The following is a 16,183-nucleotide window of genomic DNA, read 5'->3' on the forward strand; positions in this document are numbered from 1 at the left end:
TATATCTGGTCACATCTGAACCATTTAACAGGTATTTTAAAAATGTGCATTTATTTTTATTTTTCCAACATGTCAACGGTGCATTTCCAAAACAGCAGGCGTTTCAAAGGAATAAATCAGAAGTGTAAACACAGAATACAGTATAACCTATAGACTTCCTACAGTGTGACAGTCCACATACCGTACATTCAGAGGTGAGGTGCAGCCCATCACCTATTTCTTCATTTCCATAATTATATAAACACAATAAATACACCTGATTTTAAAGGTCACTTAAAATGAGTCATGATCATTTACAGTACAGTACATTTTTTCAAGTGCAAAAATAACTAGTGGCTAGTTCTATTTCTCACAGTTATTCAACTTTAAATGCTGTGTTTCACTGTAAAGCCAGACATTCAAGGGCAGACTCCCTCTCCGCCCATGCAGTCCTGGGCAGCAGGTTAGGGAAGACCCCAGACTTAACAGTTACACCAGAGGACCAGAGGGTGGAATGTGTCATTTTAAAGTCTGTTCATTCTCTCCAACTATACTCCTGTGCTGAACCACAGCTGACTTGTCTGTGAGAAAATCCCAACTTAAAACGTAGCTGACTTTTATTTATAGCAGTGTCTTCCACCTCCTCCTCCCCAAGGCTGGCCGCTAACTTTAGCCTGCTACTCTAGCAGCAATCTTGGTGTGGGGCATTCATTCAGCTAGAGCTCTGGCAGCAGAGGCGGTAATGCTGAGGATGCAAATACCGTTATCTGAATCTTCCAGTGTCTGACTATGTCTAGAGTATAAAAATGTACTGTGACTTTGTTTCCCTAGTTTGAGGAAAATGTGTTATTTTCATTTCCTTCCTTTTTGCTCCTTGTTCCCTATTCCCTTCCCCCACCAAATGGAGTGGGGAAGGAATCCACGAATACCCAAAAAACCATGATATAATAATTTCTTATTAATTTTAACTTCACCCCAGGCACTTAATTTCCTACTGTCCTTTATAAATTGCCTCCACAGCACTGCTTAATTAAAGGAACCCTTAGGAAATGATGAATTTTTTGAAATTGCATCAGTTAATTAGGGCCTTTGTAAACAGTAAGAAAGGCTAGCTTACATGATAAACCTACCTAGTAACCCATGTCTAATAAGCTACATCATACTGAATTGGTTTATTTTAAATAATCCCTCATTTCTGGTCTTTCTTAAAGCCCATTTCCAAAAAATAAAATAAAATAAAAAACTCTTTTTAAAGCTCAGTTTAGCTTACAGCAGCCAATGGCAGCTTTACTTCTCAAAAAAATGTGACTATTACTTTATACACCATCCACCTAGAAAAATATATTAGCTAAGTATATTCAAAGTGTCTGGTTCCTTTCTTATTTTCTTTTTTACAAAAGAATTTCTGTTACTAATTTTCTTCTGGTTCCTTGAGCATTATTTCACATCATTTTCTGTCATGATGTTTCTCCTCAAGAGAAAAATACATTAACTGTATCCTATCCTACTCCAAATTTTTTTTTTCAGTAAGGATGAAACAAAATTCAAATAATTGATCATAGAAGGGGGTAAATTATAACAGCAAACAACTTGAAACACTTTCCCTCCTTTTAACGTAACTGCTGGTTTCAACTCTTCTTGGCTTGGCAAAATCTTGTGACATAAACCAGACTTTAGCAAAGGAGCTGAGAGTTCTCTCTGTAACTTCTTTTCAATCCATAATCTCCCAAAGAGATTAAATTTCCTTTCCGAATATGTACTGTAGTTAATATGCATTTTCATGTTAATGATTTTAAACATTTAAAACATGTGTTGCACTGTATTATAATCTTTAAGATGAACAGAGGCCCAGGTTCTGGAGCCCTCCCAGGGATTCCTAACAGAGGCCCTGAGTTCCTTCCATGTAACATGTAAAATGAGAGGGTTTTGTCTCAGTGTGTGCTAGTAATGGGTTGAGGGTGACTATCCTTGGGAAGGTGTTCCACTACAGAGGATGCAGGAGGGTAAGCATGACTACCCTGGGGAAAGTCATCTGCAGCAGGGGAAGCAGGGTTGGTCTGGGATGTCACTTCAGGGGTGGGTCCATCTCCTGACAGGTCAGAGTTAGTCACACTTGGGGAATGCCTTGCTGTGTAGGATGGTGAAGTTTCCTGGTTCTCACTGGTCCCCTAAAGAAGAGAAAACAACACACTGTAGAAAGAGAAAACAGCTCACATAAAGAGAGAGAGGATGGCTGCCCAACATCTCACAAACTGATGGCAAGTATATCTGGGCATCCCCAGGAACCATGTTTGTATGATCCTTTTCAATGGGGTATATGAAGATGGGTGGCTGCCCTAAAGTGGTGGGTGACTGTGAGTACTGAAGAAATAAGGTAAAATGTCTTACCTTTCATTTCTTTTCCTATCTGCCAAGAAGCCGCATGAAAAACATAAACACTATAAGTAGACTTATTCTTATATACAGACCAGGCTATTCATTATTAATGAAATGCCCGATAACACCATACTATATTACATAACCATGGAGCACTGGAGCTGGAAGGAACCTAGGATGTTATCTAGTCCAACCCCACACACTCCCCTTTTATAGATGAGGAAACTGAGGCCCAGGGAAATAAAGTGACTTGCCTAAGGCCACACAGCTAGTAATTTCTTGATCTCTGTAACATCAGGGACAGAAACATGTCTCTGGTAGTGGAAACCAGTTCTCAGGATTTCAGAGTACACATAAGAGAAGTACAAATTAGCACTTGAGAAAATGGGAGTACCTACTGGTAGAAATTTCCACAAAAGGCCAAATTTGTTTTTATGAGCCATAAGACACACCCAAAACATCAAACGGCTCTCTGATTCAGTGCCTATGGTTTAAAGGGGCAAGTTCAAGATCAAGACAAGAAAACTTGAATCTGCCATTGAACGTGTCACAATTCAGTGGGGCTGCAACTGTAGCAATATGGTAACTCAAGTGAGTTAGGGTTCTGTGGCAGATTGCTCTGGGTAATCTAAAGAGCTAATAGCTTGAAATAATGTCAGTTAATTTTCCCAGGCTCACACAAAGATAAACATGAGCTCCTAATTTAATGTAAAGATTGACTTTTTTTTAAAAAAGGTGCAAATGATATCCTTGTACTCTACTGTCTTCATAGATGTGAGACCTACAGTATCACAGTTTTGGGAGATGAAAATAATATTATGATGAAATGGGAAAGGCATAAATAAAAATTAACAACCAGGACAATTGTGTGAAGAGTATTTAACAAATCTCCTACAAGATGAAATGGCCCCTTTTCCTCATTTTTCTTTTCCCCTGCCTTCTCCAATGTCTTTCTCTCTGCCTTCTCTTAAGAATCCTCTGAAGTCACTCTGAAGGTTGGTCCAGCATTACGGCATTTACATGGAAGAAAGTGAAAGGGGAATTACTGGCACAGGAAGGAGAGAGTGGGAACTGTTTTGGCAGGGCTATCAGGTTTTCTTTTAATTTATCTACAAATCCAGATACAGAGACAGCTACCCAGTTATCAAAAGTGCCCTGCCAGGGTGACTTATCTTCACTTGGGAAAAACTTAGTTCCAAAGAAAATTCAAAATCTGGGCTCCTTTGATCCTCTCCCCTGTCTTTGGAGGTTGCCAGCAAAGCATCACTTACACCAAGTCAGTTGAGGTTCCTTGAGCAAGACCCATGCAGAGGTTTTTGTGTTGTATCCTTTGAACAAGGACCATAAAAAAAAAAAATCTATCCTATTCTTGCAATGACATACTCCAGCACTGGAAAGAACACAGAACTTTTGGCAATTTCTTTATTTAAAGAAGATGAGAGGATGTAATATAGTGGATTAAAGGTCAGCCTTTATCAGGACAACCAAGGATCAAGCCCTGCTTTTGACACTTATTAGCTGTGTGACCATGGGCAAGTCACATAACCTTCTCATGCATTACAGATGAGTTGCCAATCTACACTTCCCATAACAGGAATTCCCTATTGGATGAAATTATAAGTCTATAATAATCTCTTGCCACCTCCCCACTCCCTTGCCAAAATGAAAGAAGATGGTATATAACTAAGTTTCAAAGTTAGTTTTAAAAAGAGGGCAATCCTTTTAATGTGTAATTGGGAAAAAATAAAATATTTTTTTAAAAAAGGGAAATAATTTCTAGTGTAGGAAGCATTTTACCTGCAAGGGCTGAATCTCAGAAGCCCGGCTAGTTCTGGTTAGTTGCATCATCTCTTTAATTTGATAAAGCGCATAGACAAAGGTAACCCATGGAGAAGAGCTGACCCCCCATGCAGGCTTGTTCACATCTTCCTGCTCTTCTTGATGTTTGGTTTTCTTGGGAGGAAGTCTGGGTTCAAGGCGAGGCATGATATCTTCTGTCTGCTGCTGCACTAAGTCAATAGTTGCTATGGGGACAGGGCTGGAAGGAACAGGAATCCTTTCTGCCAGCATTGTCTTATCTGAAATGAAAGTGAAGTTAAAACAACTCTGAAGAGTTTTCTTTATAGTGTAAGTCAAGTCAACAAGCCTTCATGAAATGCTAATTATGTGCCAGGCACTGTGCTAAGCATTGCAGACACAAAGAAAGGCCCCCTGCATGCCCCCCAAAAGGCTCTATTCTCAAAATGCTTACAGACCAATGGGGGAGTCAACATACAAAAAGTATGCGCAAACAAAATTCAAAAAGATGGACTGAAGATAATGAACAAGTAAAAATCACTATGCTTGAATGGGCTTGGGAAAGAATTCTTCTAGAAGGTGGGATTTTAGCTGGGATCTGAAGGTAGCCCGGAGGGAAAGATGAGGAAGGAGAGAGTTAGTGTAATTTATACAAGCACATTATACTCAGGGTCCCAGGTTAATGGGATTTGCAACATGCAACATGTTTTCACTAAGTAACTAATCTGTCAAGCATGCATTGTTGAGGTGGCAAATTGCAACTTTTTTCTACAGAAGCTCTATAAATAAGGAAGTCTGATCTCCATTTAACTTGATTTCAAGAGGACATTGAAAGGAAGTTTTAGAAAATGATACTGTGTTCTCACATCACTTTTGTGAGACTGATGCTCTGAATTAGATAAATTAATACATGGGAGGAGAAGGGGAAGAGAAATCCGCATTAGCCTGAACCAAGGCTGTGGGGGAGCCAGGTAACCCAAGTCAGGTCTGTGAAAAAAAACAGGGTTTTGTCTCTCTTGCTGAATTAAACTCTGTTAAACTCAGCCCCTAGGGCTTCAGTAACACTTCTGGTTCTCTGAACAGAAATATTTCAGTATATCTGATAAGGGAGGCTGAGAAAACACGGCCAAAAAGAAGTGAGCTCTGTCCTAGGTCCCAGGAAACAAGCAGTTTTATCTCATGGCCTGACTCATGTTTTATAAGGTGGATGTGAAATCAATAAAAATAAGACACACCTTAATCAAGCCTCCATATTGCTTTTATACAGACTCCATCATGTTTAAAACTTTTATTTAAGACCTGGTCCCAGGACAGAGTTGTACCTCAAAACCAAAAGTTCACAACTTTTAAAACAAGGTTGAAAAGCAGTGTGTAATACAGTGGGAAAAGGACTAGATCTGGTAGTCAAAGTGGCAGTTAGGTGGTACAATGAATATTGTGCTGGGTGTGGAGTCAGGAAGACTCCTCTTCCTGAGTTCAAATCTGGCCTCACCCACTTCCTAGCAAGTCACTGAACCCTGTTTACCTCAGTTTCCTTATCTGTAAAATAACCTGAAGAAGAAAATGGCAAATCAGTCCAGTATCTTTGCCAAGAAAACCCCAAAATAGTGTCACAAAGAGTTGACATGAACAACAACTTGGAGTCAAAAGGCCTGGCTTTGGATACTAGCTCAATCACTCATTAGCTGTGCAAGTCTGGAAAAGTCATTTCACCCCAGGGAACCCTCATTTTTCCTCATCTGTAAAATGAGCATAATAAGAGACCAGGGTTCTAGTCTCAGCTCTGCTACTGTCAGGGTGACCTTGAAGAAGTCATTTAACTTCTGCCTATGCATCAGTTTTCTCAACTGTAAAATGAAATTATTTAGTCTAAGGGTCCTCTTTCAGTTCTAACATTCCAAGATGCTGATAAATTCCTGTCCTGCCAAATTCATGGCATTATTGTGATGATCAAGTAAGATAATATCATAAAAGCACTACAAAGTACTATAACTACAAAGTACCATATAAATGATTCTTAAAGTTATATTTTTTTCAAAGAATAAAAATCTTTTTTTTCCTCTCCCTCCCAACACTCTCATTGGGGGTGGGTTAGGGGGAGGCCTCTGGTAAGAAAATATGCATAGTCAAACTGAAGAAATTTCCACACTGGGGCTGCTCAAAAAATATACATATGACTCTGCACCTTGAGTTTAACACCTTTTTGTCAGGAGGTGGGTAACATGCTCATCACTGGTTCTCTACAATTATGGTTGGCCATTCCTTTGTAGCTTTAAAAGTGGTTTGTTTTTATAGTGTTGTTGTCATTGTATACACAGTTCACTTGGTTCTATTCTGAATTAGGTCGTGTAAGTCTTCCCAAGCTTCTCTGAAATTAACCCCCTTTTTACAACAGTATTCCATTCTATTGCTAAGGCGATGCCATCCAAATGTCAGTGAGAATGGTGCTATTCCTCTCTCGATCCAGTGAATGGACTCCAAATATTTTACAACCTTACACACACATCACCTTGATTCTGTACTTGCTTCAATGCATTACAGAAATTTAAGGTCTCTCCCAATCCTGTTGTTGTAGTTCAGATGTTTTAGTCATATCAGACTCATGACCCCATTGGGGTTTTCTTGGATTGGTTTGCCATTTCCTTCTCCAGCTCATTTTACAGATGAGGAAACTGAGGCAAACAGTGTTAAGTGACTTGCCCAGAGTCACACATCTACTGTCTAAGGCCAGATCAGAACTCAGGAAAATAAGTCATCCTGACTCCAGGTCTGGCACTCTATCCACTGTGGCACTTAGCGGCCCAATCCTACCCAAATCAAAACCAAAAATATTCTTTTGAACAGAGTCACTTAAAACAAAACAACTTAGTTTGAGACCAATTGATTAATTGATCCTTAAGGTCCTTTTTAGTCCAAAATGCTATGGATAAGATAGCACGGTATATGGGAACCTGGGGCCTCAAGGCCACATGTGGCCCTCTAGGTCCTCAAGTGCAGCCCTTTGACTGAGTCCAAACTTCACAAAACAAATCCCCTTAATAAGTGGATTTGTTCTGTAAAACTTGAGTTCAGTCAAAAAGTTGCACACAAGGACCTAGAAGGCCACATGTGGCCTCAGGGCCGCAGGTTCCCCACCCCTGGCTAGTGGATATATTCACCAATAATCTAAGAAAATATCAACACACCAATAAAAGCATATCACTGGGTTTGGGAGGAATCAGGGATACAAAATTCTGCTAGATGACATATTAGTGTTAGCCTGTCTTGGTTTCTAGGAGCTCTGCATGGTCATTCATAAGGCCCAAGCAATGAGGAAGGGCAGCAAGGACAGAACATCTACCTTCTTCCTCATCTGGGACTGCCAGCCACTGTATCAGGGCGAAGAGCAAGAGGATCACTAGGCAGGCCATTCCAATCCCTCTGAAAGTTGCAGCAGCACCTGTAAAAATTAGTCAACAGAACTCTTTGAGATAAGGACACAGAGCAGGGATGATTCCTTCCATACCTGGTATCTACTGATCACACAGAGAAGGACAAACTCAAAGAGGAAAATGTTGCAGAATGATACTGCAGAAAATGGACCAGACAAGGAGCCAGGGCGCTACTTCTGGGTCAAGCATAGAGCTGTGTGATTTGAAGCAAGCCACTTCCCCTAGACCAGAATGAGTTTCCTCATTAATAAAAAAGAGTCACGCTAGACAATTTCTATGATTCTCTTCATCTGTAAAGAGAGGATTCCTCTGACAGATCCTAAAGGGGTCCCTATCTATTATCTAATAAGATTGAGATGCCCTAGGTTTGACGAATTTGGACCTTCCATTAAATAACTTAACAATCGAGATTCCTGAAACAGCAATTTTCATTCTACCACTGCAATATGAGAGGCTGACAGTCAGGCACAGGAGTTAGAGAGATGATTTTTGAGTCAGAAGACCTGAGCTGAAATCCAGCCAGGTCAAATAGCAGTAGAAAGATCCTAGACTAATTCCTTAACTTCTCTGTGCCCCAGGCATATGCTTTAAGGCTATAAATTGCAGAAGTCGCTAATTTGCATTAGTGGAGGGAGTCTCTACACTTGGAGTTTCCTGTACTGCTGTACTTATAAGCCTAAACAAAATAATATAGCACTTTAAGGTTTGTAAAGTGCATTACAAATATTAACTCTTTTTATTCTCACAACAACCCTATGAATAGGTGAGATTATCCTCATTTTGCATATGAAGAAACTGAGGTAGACAGAGATTAAATGACTCAGCTAGTGTCTGAGGCTGAATTTGAACTCAGGTCTTCCTGACTCCAAGCCCAGTTCTGGATCACTTTCTCCATCTACCTGCTCCCAAAAGTTGCCTAATGAAGTAGAGCTGACAGATCCCCAAAGTACTGCCTGACAGATTGAACATGACAACAGGACTGTGCTAACAGCAGAAATTCGGATTATGTAGGTTTCTTTGACTTAACCTCTAACTGAATTGCAGTGTCTTCTTTTTTTCCCTTTATATGCTTTGAGTAGTATGCAAGGACCACCTTAAATTAAATCAAACAAACATATTATTTCTCTGTTCCCTTATCTGCAGGCACCTCTTTGTATCAGGGAGGTATACAATTCAGCAAGCAGCTTGATCTCACATGACTCATCATCCTCAGTATGGTTGGGCTGCTCTTAGCACTGTGCACACTCACAACATTAGCAAAATCTCTTAAAATTACACCAGAACAAAATATGTCAATTGGTCTGGAAAATAAACAAATAAACAAAAAACCCCTCAACCCTCTAATAATTCATGAAGTCCCTTTGGAATGTCTCTAAAAAGCAGTAAGCTACTTGAAAAATCCCACAAGGGAAGATCTCTACTTACCGAAGTAATTGACCAAAACTCCACCAATCATAGCTCCACATCCTCTTCCCAAACCCAGATGAAGTCCCTGGAGGATTCCTTGTGCTGATGTTCTCAATTCTGGAGGCACAGCTGCACTGAGATAGGAAATGCAGGCAGCCCAGATAGCTGCATGGGTCACACCTAGGGTAAGAAAAGAAAATGAGGTCCAGTTATCCCTTTCACATAAATGGGGTCAGAGGTGTGGTGACCATCCTGCCCCATCTGGAAAATCCTTGTAAAATTTTTCAGTGCCCTCCCCTTCACGTCAGAGAAGTCCAAATTTTTTCTTTTTCTTTTATGGAGTGTTTATGGTACCTTGTAAAATTTTGGTTGATATTATACAATACTATACATATATTTTTATGCATTTCTGAGTTTTTAAACTTTTTCTGTGTAGTCTGCTGGCCTTCGTGTGTCACCTGGTGGCTTCTGCAAAACTCCCCCCAAATTCCCATTTAATTTCTTATGCCAACCTGAGATACATCCAACTTGACAGGGAAAGTCGTGATGTGGAAGGGATAATGACTATACTGTCAGACCGGCATTCCTGGCTGGCCAATCAATATATATTAAATACCTGTTCTGTGAAAGGCATTGTACTAGATACTAGAGACAGGAAGATAAAAACGAAAGTTTTAATTCCTTATGTCTTTGTACTTTGGAAATTTTAGAGTCTTGAATGAACTGCTAAGATGCTTGCCTGATTCCTGCATGTTGCTGTTCAGTTGGGATCTAGACCCCCCCCAAAGGAAAAACCCTGGACTTTCCCACAGGCCAAATCTCTGGGTTAGCCTGAGGCTATAATCCCATCAACTGGCCTTTCATTATGGCTATACCCAATCTCCCCTCCATTGTCTTGCCTCCCTATGGCCCCAGGCCACTTCCCACCCTAGGTAATTCTATTACCTCATGGACTACTTGGCCACTTCTAGATCCCTCCCACAGGCTTTCTGTATATAAGGTCCATCTTGTCTCCATTAAGATGCTTCAATTCTTATAATCTAACCACTGCTCAGATTCACAATCTAGCCAATAACCCACAGATGCTCAGATTCCTTAAGAGTCTAGCTAATATGGAAAATCTTCAATTAACCCTGTTTTTGGTTGAAAGAAGGCTTTGTCGAATTCTTTTAGGCAGGACATGTGTGTTGTGATTTTAGGGTCCCAGGACCCCTGAAACCCCTAAACTGCATCACTTCTATTCTTCACTACCTCCCAAAGCCTGTCCAAGCTCATGTTCTTTGTTTCCATGACACTACCTATCCATCTCATCCTCTGACATCCCCTTCTCCTTTCACCTTCCTTCAATCTTTTCCAAATCAGAGTCTTTTCCAATGAGTCCTGTCTTCTCATTATGTGGCCAAATAATTTAAGCTTCAGCTTCAGTATTTGTCCTTTCAAAGAATAGTCTGAAGTAATTTTTTAAGTATTGACTTACCTGATCTCCTTGGTGTCTAAGGGACCCTCAAAAGATTCTTGCATGTGAGAAGACAATTTCATTTCTTTGAGGTCTAGGGGTGCTGGGACCTCAAAATTCAAGGACAAGCAACACAGGTCCTGTCTCAAAGGAATTTGACCCAAGCCTTCTTTCTTCCAAAGACAAGGTTTATCATATTTCCAATAGAAGAGGGCCAGACTCTTAAGGAATCTGAACAATTTGGTAGACAAGAATGAGCTTTTTATTGTGTGGCCAATAGCTTGGGTAACTGGGAGGTAACAGAAGAGGACCCAGAAGAGCCAGGTACCCCAGGAGAACTCCAGGGACCTGGGCATGGTGGAAGGGGCCTAGACAGAATTAAGGGTAACAGACAATGAAGGGGTGGGCTAGGTTAGAGGTAACAGAGAATTGGAGATTGGGGCAGGGTCAAAGCCACTATGCAAGGACAGGTTGAAAGAATTATACTGAAGACAGTCTCATTTGATCGCCAAGGACCTTGTGGGAAAGTTCACAGAAAGTTCATAAAGTCTAACCAATTACATGCACACCTGCATATGCATCAGCACCAACAGAAAGCCTCTATTACTTTCCCAAATTTCCCAAAAATGTTAATGGCTGTATGAGTGGAGGCTGAGAAATAAGGCTGTCACTCACAGAGATAAACTTTAAGGCCACAGATAACTGCATCCTGAACAAATCCACTAAAGCACAATAAAAATAAATAAAATAACAAATATAATAGTAAACATAAATAAAATTAAATAAAAATATGAAGTATAATAAAACTTCATTAATGTGGATGAATTACAATAGTTCAAAATTTTCAATAATGTAGATTGTTGAACCTAGTAGATTAGTTGTAGTACTATAATGTGCTCCGTGCATTTTTATGAATGTCAGTAATAGTGTTAGAACACACTAATCTCCTATAGGATTGGAACTAAGCCTCACAAACTAGATCTGTGATGGTGCCCTATGGGCTCTGGTATCTTCATATATAAAGTGAGTGAACAGGGCTAGATCAGGAGTCTTAAAATAAGGAGAGACTTCGACTACTTGGAATAGTCTAAGTCATGTTATGAATCCCTCTTGTTGAGGTTTAGATGTTAGGGGTGCTGGGACCCCAAAATCATGACACACGGTTCTTGCCTGAAAGAATTCGACCCAAGCCTTCTTTCAGCCAGAGACAAGGTTTATTAAAGATTTGCCATATTGGCCAGACTCTTAAAAAGCTAGATTATAAGAATCTGAGCATTGCTAGTTTCTTAAGGAATCTGAGCATTTGTGACACTCATAAGGAAGAGTGGGCATGAGGAAGTCCCAGTCCCCAAACGGTGGCCAAGATGGATCTTATATACAGATAGACTATGGAAGGGATCTGGGAGTGGCCAAGTAGTTTGGGGTGACTGGAGGGTCTAGGGAGGATATGGATGGGAAGGACTGGGAAGTTGAATGGGATCTAGATAGGACCTAGGATGGGAAGTGGTAATAGACAAAGACTTGGCTAGGCTCAAATAGGGTAACAAAGAATTGGGAGATTGGGCATGGGTGATAAAGAAAGGCCAGGTGAGTAGATTATAGCCTCAGGCAACCACTAGAGACTTCCTTGACCAAGTGAGTTCAAAAAAAGGTCAAGGGTTTTCTGAACTTTTTTCCTTTTTTAAAAAATTCTTTGTCATGTGCTTCTTTGTTGTATGAGATGGCTCTCTGAGAGAAGGAGGCATATATGGGAAAATGTAGGTGATTCAAAAATAAAAAAGTATCAATAAATTTTTGGGGAAAAAATGAGCAGCAGCCTTCAGCACCATCAAAAATGGATTTACTGTATCAGTGCTAAGCAATATCCTTTGTTGGTCAGACTGTACAAACCCAATATTTCTTGGCTGAAAATGTTAGCTTACTGGTTCAGTCACAACTATAATCTTTTCTTTTAAATTGAACATATACTAAATATAATACTGCTTTTGTTAAAGGTTGAAAGTTACAAAAATTGTCCCCCAGGTGTCCAATACTTAGGCAAAAATGATTCACATATGATTCACTTTTCAGAAAATCATCAACCAAATTAACCATATCCTACTTCCATTCCTGGGCAAAACAAATACTTTAAAATTTTTATTTTATGGGTTGTACATTTCAGGAGTAAAATGGGTACTATAAATGTGCCCCCAATGCTTATATTCATAACTTAGCAAAGGTGGTAATAACTTCATTATTTTCAATAAGAGAATAAATAATAATCAGCAAATAAGTATTCTCCATGGTATTCAAATACTATTCAAGACCTAGGGAGCACAAAGCTTTAAAAGACAAAATAATTATCTCTGTAGGAAAGATAAAGAGATTTTATTAAGACCATTTTACCAATCCTAATGCTTTCCCACTAAATCAAATAATTGACGAGATTTCAAAGTCAACACACTGGAAATCAATTTGCAAAAAGTAACACGTCCTAGGATTATAGATCTAGGGCTAAAAAGCCCTTAAGGGTCATCTAGTTCAATATCCTCATATTACAGAGAAGGAAACTGAGGCAAAGAGAGGTAAAATATTTTGCCCAAGGTCACAGAGGCATTAAAGCATCAAAGCCAGGATTCCAATTTGAGTCTTCTGACTCCCAATTTCAAGTCTCCCAATTCAGTGTTCTTTCCATTGTACTACATTGATGATGAGTCACATTAGACTAAGAACCAGACCAAAAGCTTTTGGTTGACTTTGAAAATGTCTCCAAAGAAATAAATGACTTCTAAACCACAAATATCTAAGACGTTCTTTGGCATACTTCATAAATGGAAATCAGTACAATTTGTCTATTTGATTAACTGCAGGTTCGAGGGCTACACAAAGGATGGACTTAAAAAAGAAAAGAAAAGCATGCACCTATATGAAAAGTAAGTTTGAATTCAACAGCCATTTTTACTAATCACCTTCCTGTGCTATCCCTGGAGACTGAAAAATAGCATAGACCTTCTCCACAAGGAGCTTATAAATCCATAAGTGGGGATGGGACATGTACACAAATAATCAAATAATACACATTTGTTGTTGAGTGCTTTCAATTGTGTCCAACTCTTTATGACCCCATTTGGCATTTGGGGTTAGACAGGGTGGGGAACCTTCGAGGTCACATGAGGTCCTTGGGTACAGCCTTTTGAATGAGTTCAAGTTTTACAGAACAAATCCTTTTATTAAGGTGATTTATTCTGTGAAGTTTGGATTCAGTCAAAGGGCTGCCCTTGAGGACCTACAGGTCCTCAAGGCCCTCAGGTTCCCCACCCCTGGGTTAGAATACGATTAAATACACAGAAATCAAATCATGTAGCCTAAAAGATTCAAAGACAGGAGAAGCAATATGGCTAAGTTAAGCAGAGATCTCCAGGAGGAGACTGTACTGAAGCTGGGCATTGATGGATGGGAAAGGGCTTCAGCAGGCAGAGTTGTAGGGGAGGGGGTGCAGGTACAATCCAGGCCTGGAGAATGGTATCCACAAAGCCATCAACGGACAAATGGGCAAGATAAGCATGGGGCACAGTGAACCATTCCATGCGGCTGGTCTGTAGAATATATGAATGGAAGTGATGGGGTATGGGCTCAAGCCAAGACCTCAGCCCCTCACCCCAAAAAAGAATTTGGGTCCCATTTGTCTATGGGCCCCAGAAAACCCTTAAGCTTTCCTTGAACCTTTATTTGGTCAAGGAAGTCTACCAATCCCCTGCTTATATTGTCTACAACCCTGGGTTATATTTCCCCTCCTTAATCTTATCTAGACCCCATTCAACCTCCCAGACACTCCCATCCTGATTCTCCCCAAACTCCTCCTCCAGTACTGGCCACTCCCATCAAGACACACCTTCTCCCAGCCCCATCCCCAGTCACCCCAAAACGACTTGACCACTCCCAGATCCCTCCCACAGTCTTTCTGTATATAAGATTCATCCTGGTGCCATTTAGGCGCTGATACCAGTATCACTAATGTTCAGATTCATTAAGAGTCTGGCCTGTATGGTTCATTTTTAATAAACCTTGTCTTTGGCTGAAAGAAGACTTGGGTCAAATTCTTTTGGGCAGGATACGTCTGTCATGATTGTGGGGTCTCAGCACCCCTAGCATCTACACCTCAACAGAAGCATCATGAAATAAGGAGAAGTCAGAATGTGGAGGGCCTGAAATGCCATTGCTAAAGTGTTTTTGCCTTTTCCTCAGCAGGCAGTAATGCAGAATCACTGAAAGTTCTTGAGAGAGATAAATTCATACCCATAGGTGACGAAATAGAAGGGGAGGCTAAAATATATGCTGTTGGCATAAACCAAGATGAAATAAGGCTCTTTGTCTAAATGTGGTATGTTGGATATACACAACTTTTCTCACTAAAGATAATATAAACAATTTTAAAAGTTGGTTTCCTTTACGAGAAACAGTGAAACAGCCTGTGGGTGATATGACTCAGTGTGAATTTCAAGTCCACTTAAAATTTATCAGCAACTGAAGATAGAATTTACTCTTAATGGACGACTGATATTAACTGGCCATTAGAAAAGATTGTTTGAAGTTGATTTCCAGTGCTTAATGATCAAATTACAGTCTTGGTTAGGTAACTGAGAACTCTATCACTTGAAAGAAACTCTGACATGGTAGCCTTGGATGCAATGGGTAAATTATTTCTCTTCCAGGATTGTGATTTATAAGCACAGAAAATACAAAGTGAAAGGAGAAAGATTAAAGTTTTTGAAAAGAAAAATGGCTGATTATGCAGTAAGTTATTTTTCTCTGGCAGTGAGTGGACTCAGCTGCCTAACTGTGCAAGAGAATGAGAGAAATCTTATACAGCACCTAGAAGCCTTTTTATGCTGCAAATATTGAGAAGATACATTGATTTTTTAAAAAATGTAATTCATTAGAAAATTAACATTGAATATATTACCCACTAAACTTGCTTAGTAACTATTTAACAAATTAATTTCAATAGCAGGCAACATGGTATAGTGTATACAAAGTCTGGTCTTGAGATCTGGAAGATATGGGTTCAAGTTCCATTTCTGATATATACTTGCTGTATGTAGCAAGTTACAGCCTCTCCGTGCCCCAGGTGCTTCTCTAAAATAATTGGTTTCAGAGTAACTGAATAGCCGTCATGTACATTGATAGAGGAAACAGCTTCACCTGGAAGTCCCCTATACTAATAAAATTGCTGCTGCTGCTTGCTGGTTGTCCCTCGTTCTCCAAGAGGGCCATGATGACATCAGGAAGATGATGCCATGACATGCAAGTGAGTTGGAATACAGTAAGGGAGGGCTGTGCAAAGTCGCCAGCCTCACTTTCACCTCCAGAGCCATCTGGGTTCGTGGCCAGATGTAGATCAGAACAACTGGAGATGGCCCAGGATGCAATGGGGATCCTCGGCCTTTTCAAGCTAGGGTCTCAGTTTGACTGAGGCAAAGCCTATTCAGTGATTAAGGCTTAATAAGAAACAAAGCAGGGGCAGCTAGCTGGCCCAGTGGACAGAGCACCAGCCCTGCATTCAGGAGGACCTGAGTTCAAATCCAGCCTCAGAAACATAACACTTACTATCTGTGTGACCCTGGGTAAGTCACTTAACCCCAGTGCCTAGCCAGGAAAAAAAAATAAGACATGAAGCTAGGAATAGCATCCTTAAAAAAAAATAAATCTGGGAGGGGAAGATCCTCAGGGTTTCTGGCCAAAACAGAAATAACTGCTA

General features: G+C 40.1%; 1 protein-coding gene across 2 annotated transcripts in view; it reads right to left on the minus strand.

Moving 5' to 3' along the window:
- Positions 1-32: 32 nt before the first annotated feature.
- MFSD6 (major facilitator superfamily domain containing 6) overlaps positions 33-16,183 on the minus strand; it is a 93,824-nt gene continuing 77,673 nt past the window's right edge. The window contains exons 4-8 of one of the 2 annotated variants that reach the window (XM_020993595.2): positions 9,009-9,170; positions 7,493-7,591; positions 4,153-4,433; positions 2,368-2,386; positions 2,053-2,147 (exon numbers count right to left, since the gene is read on the minus strand). In XM_020993595.2, the coding sequence (XP_020849254.1) occupies positions 2,137-2,147; positions 2,368-2,386; positions 4,153-4,433; positions 7,493-7,591; positions 9,009-9,170 (572 nt within the window). In that variant the 3' untranslated portion in view covers positions 2,053-2,136. Of the gene's footprint in view, positions 2,148-2,367; positions 2,387-4,152; positions 4,434-7,492; positions 7,592-9,008; positions 9,171-16,183 lie in introns of both variants that reach the window. The other variant, XM_020993594.2, reaches the window with a different exon arrangement.

The sequence above is a fragment of the Phascolarctos cinereus genome, unplaced genomic scaffold (assembly GCF_003287225.1).
Source record: "Phascolarctos cinereus isolate Bilbo 61053 unplaced genomic scaffold, phaCin_HiC Scaffold_726;HRSCAF=1367, whole genome shotgun sequence".
NCBI classification, from domain to species: Eukaryota; Metazoa; Chordata; class Mammalia; order Diprotodontia; family Phascolarctidae; genus Phascolarctos; species Phascolarctos cinereus.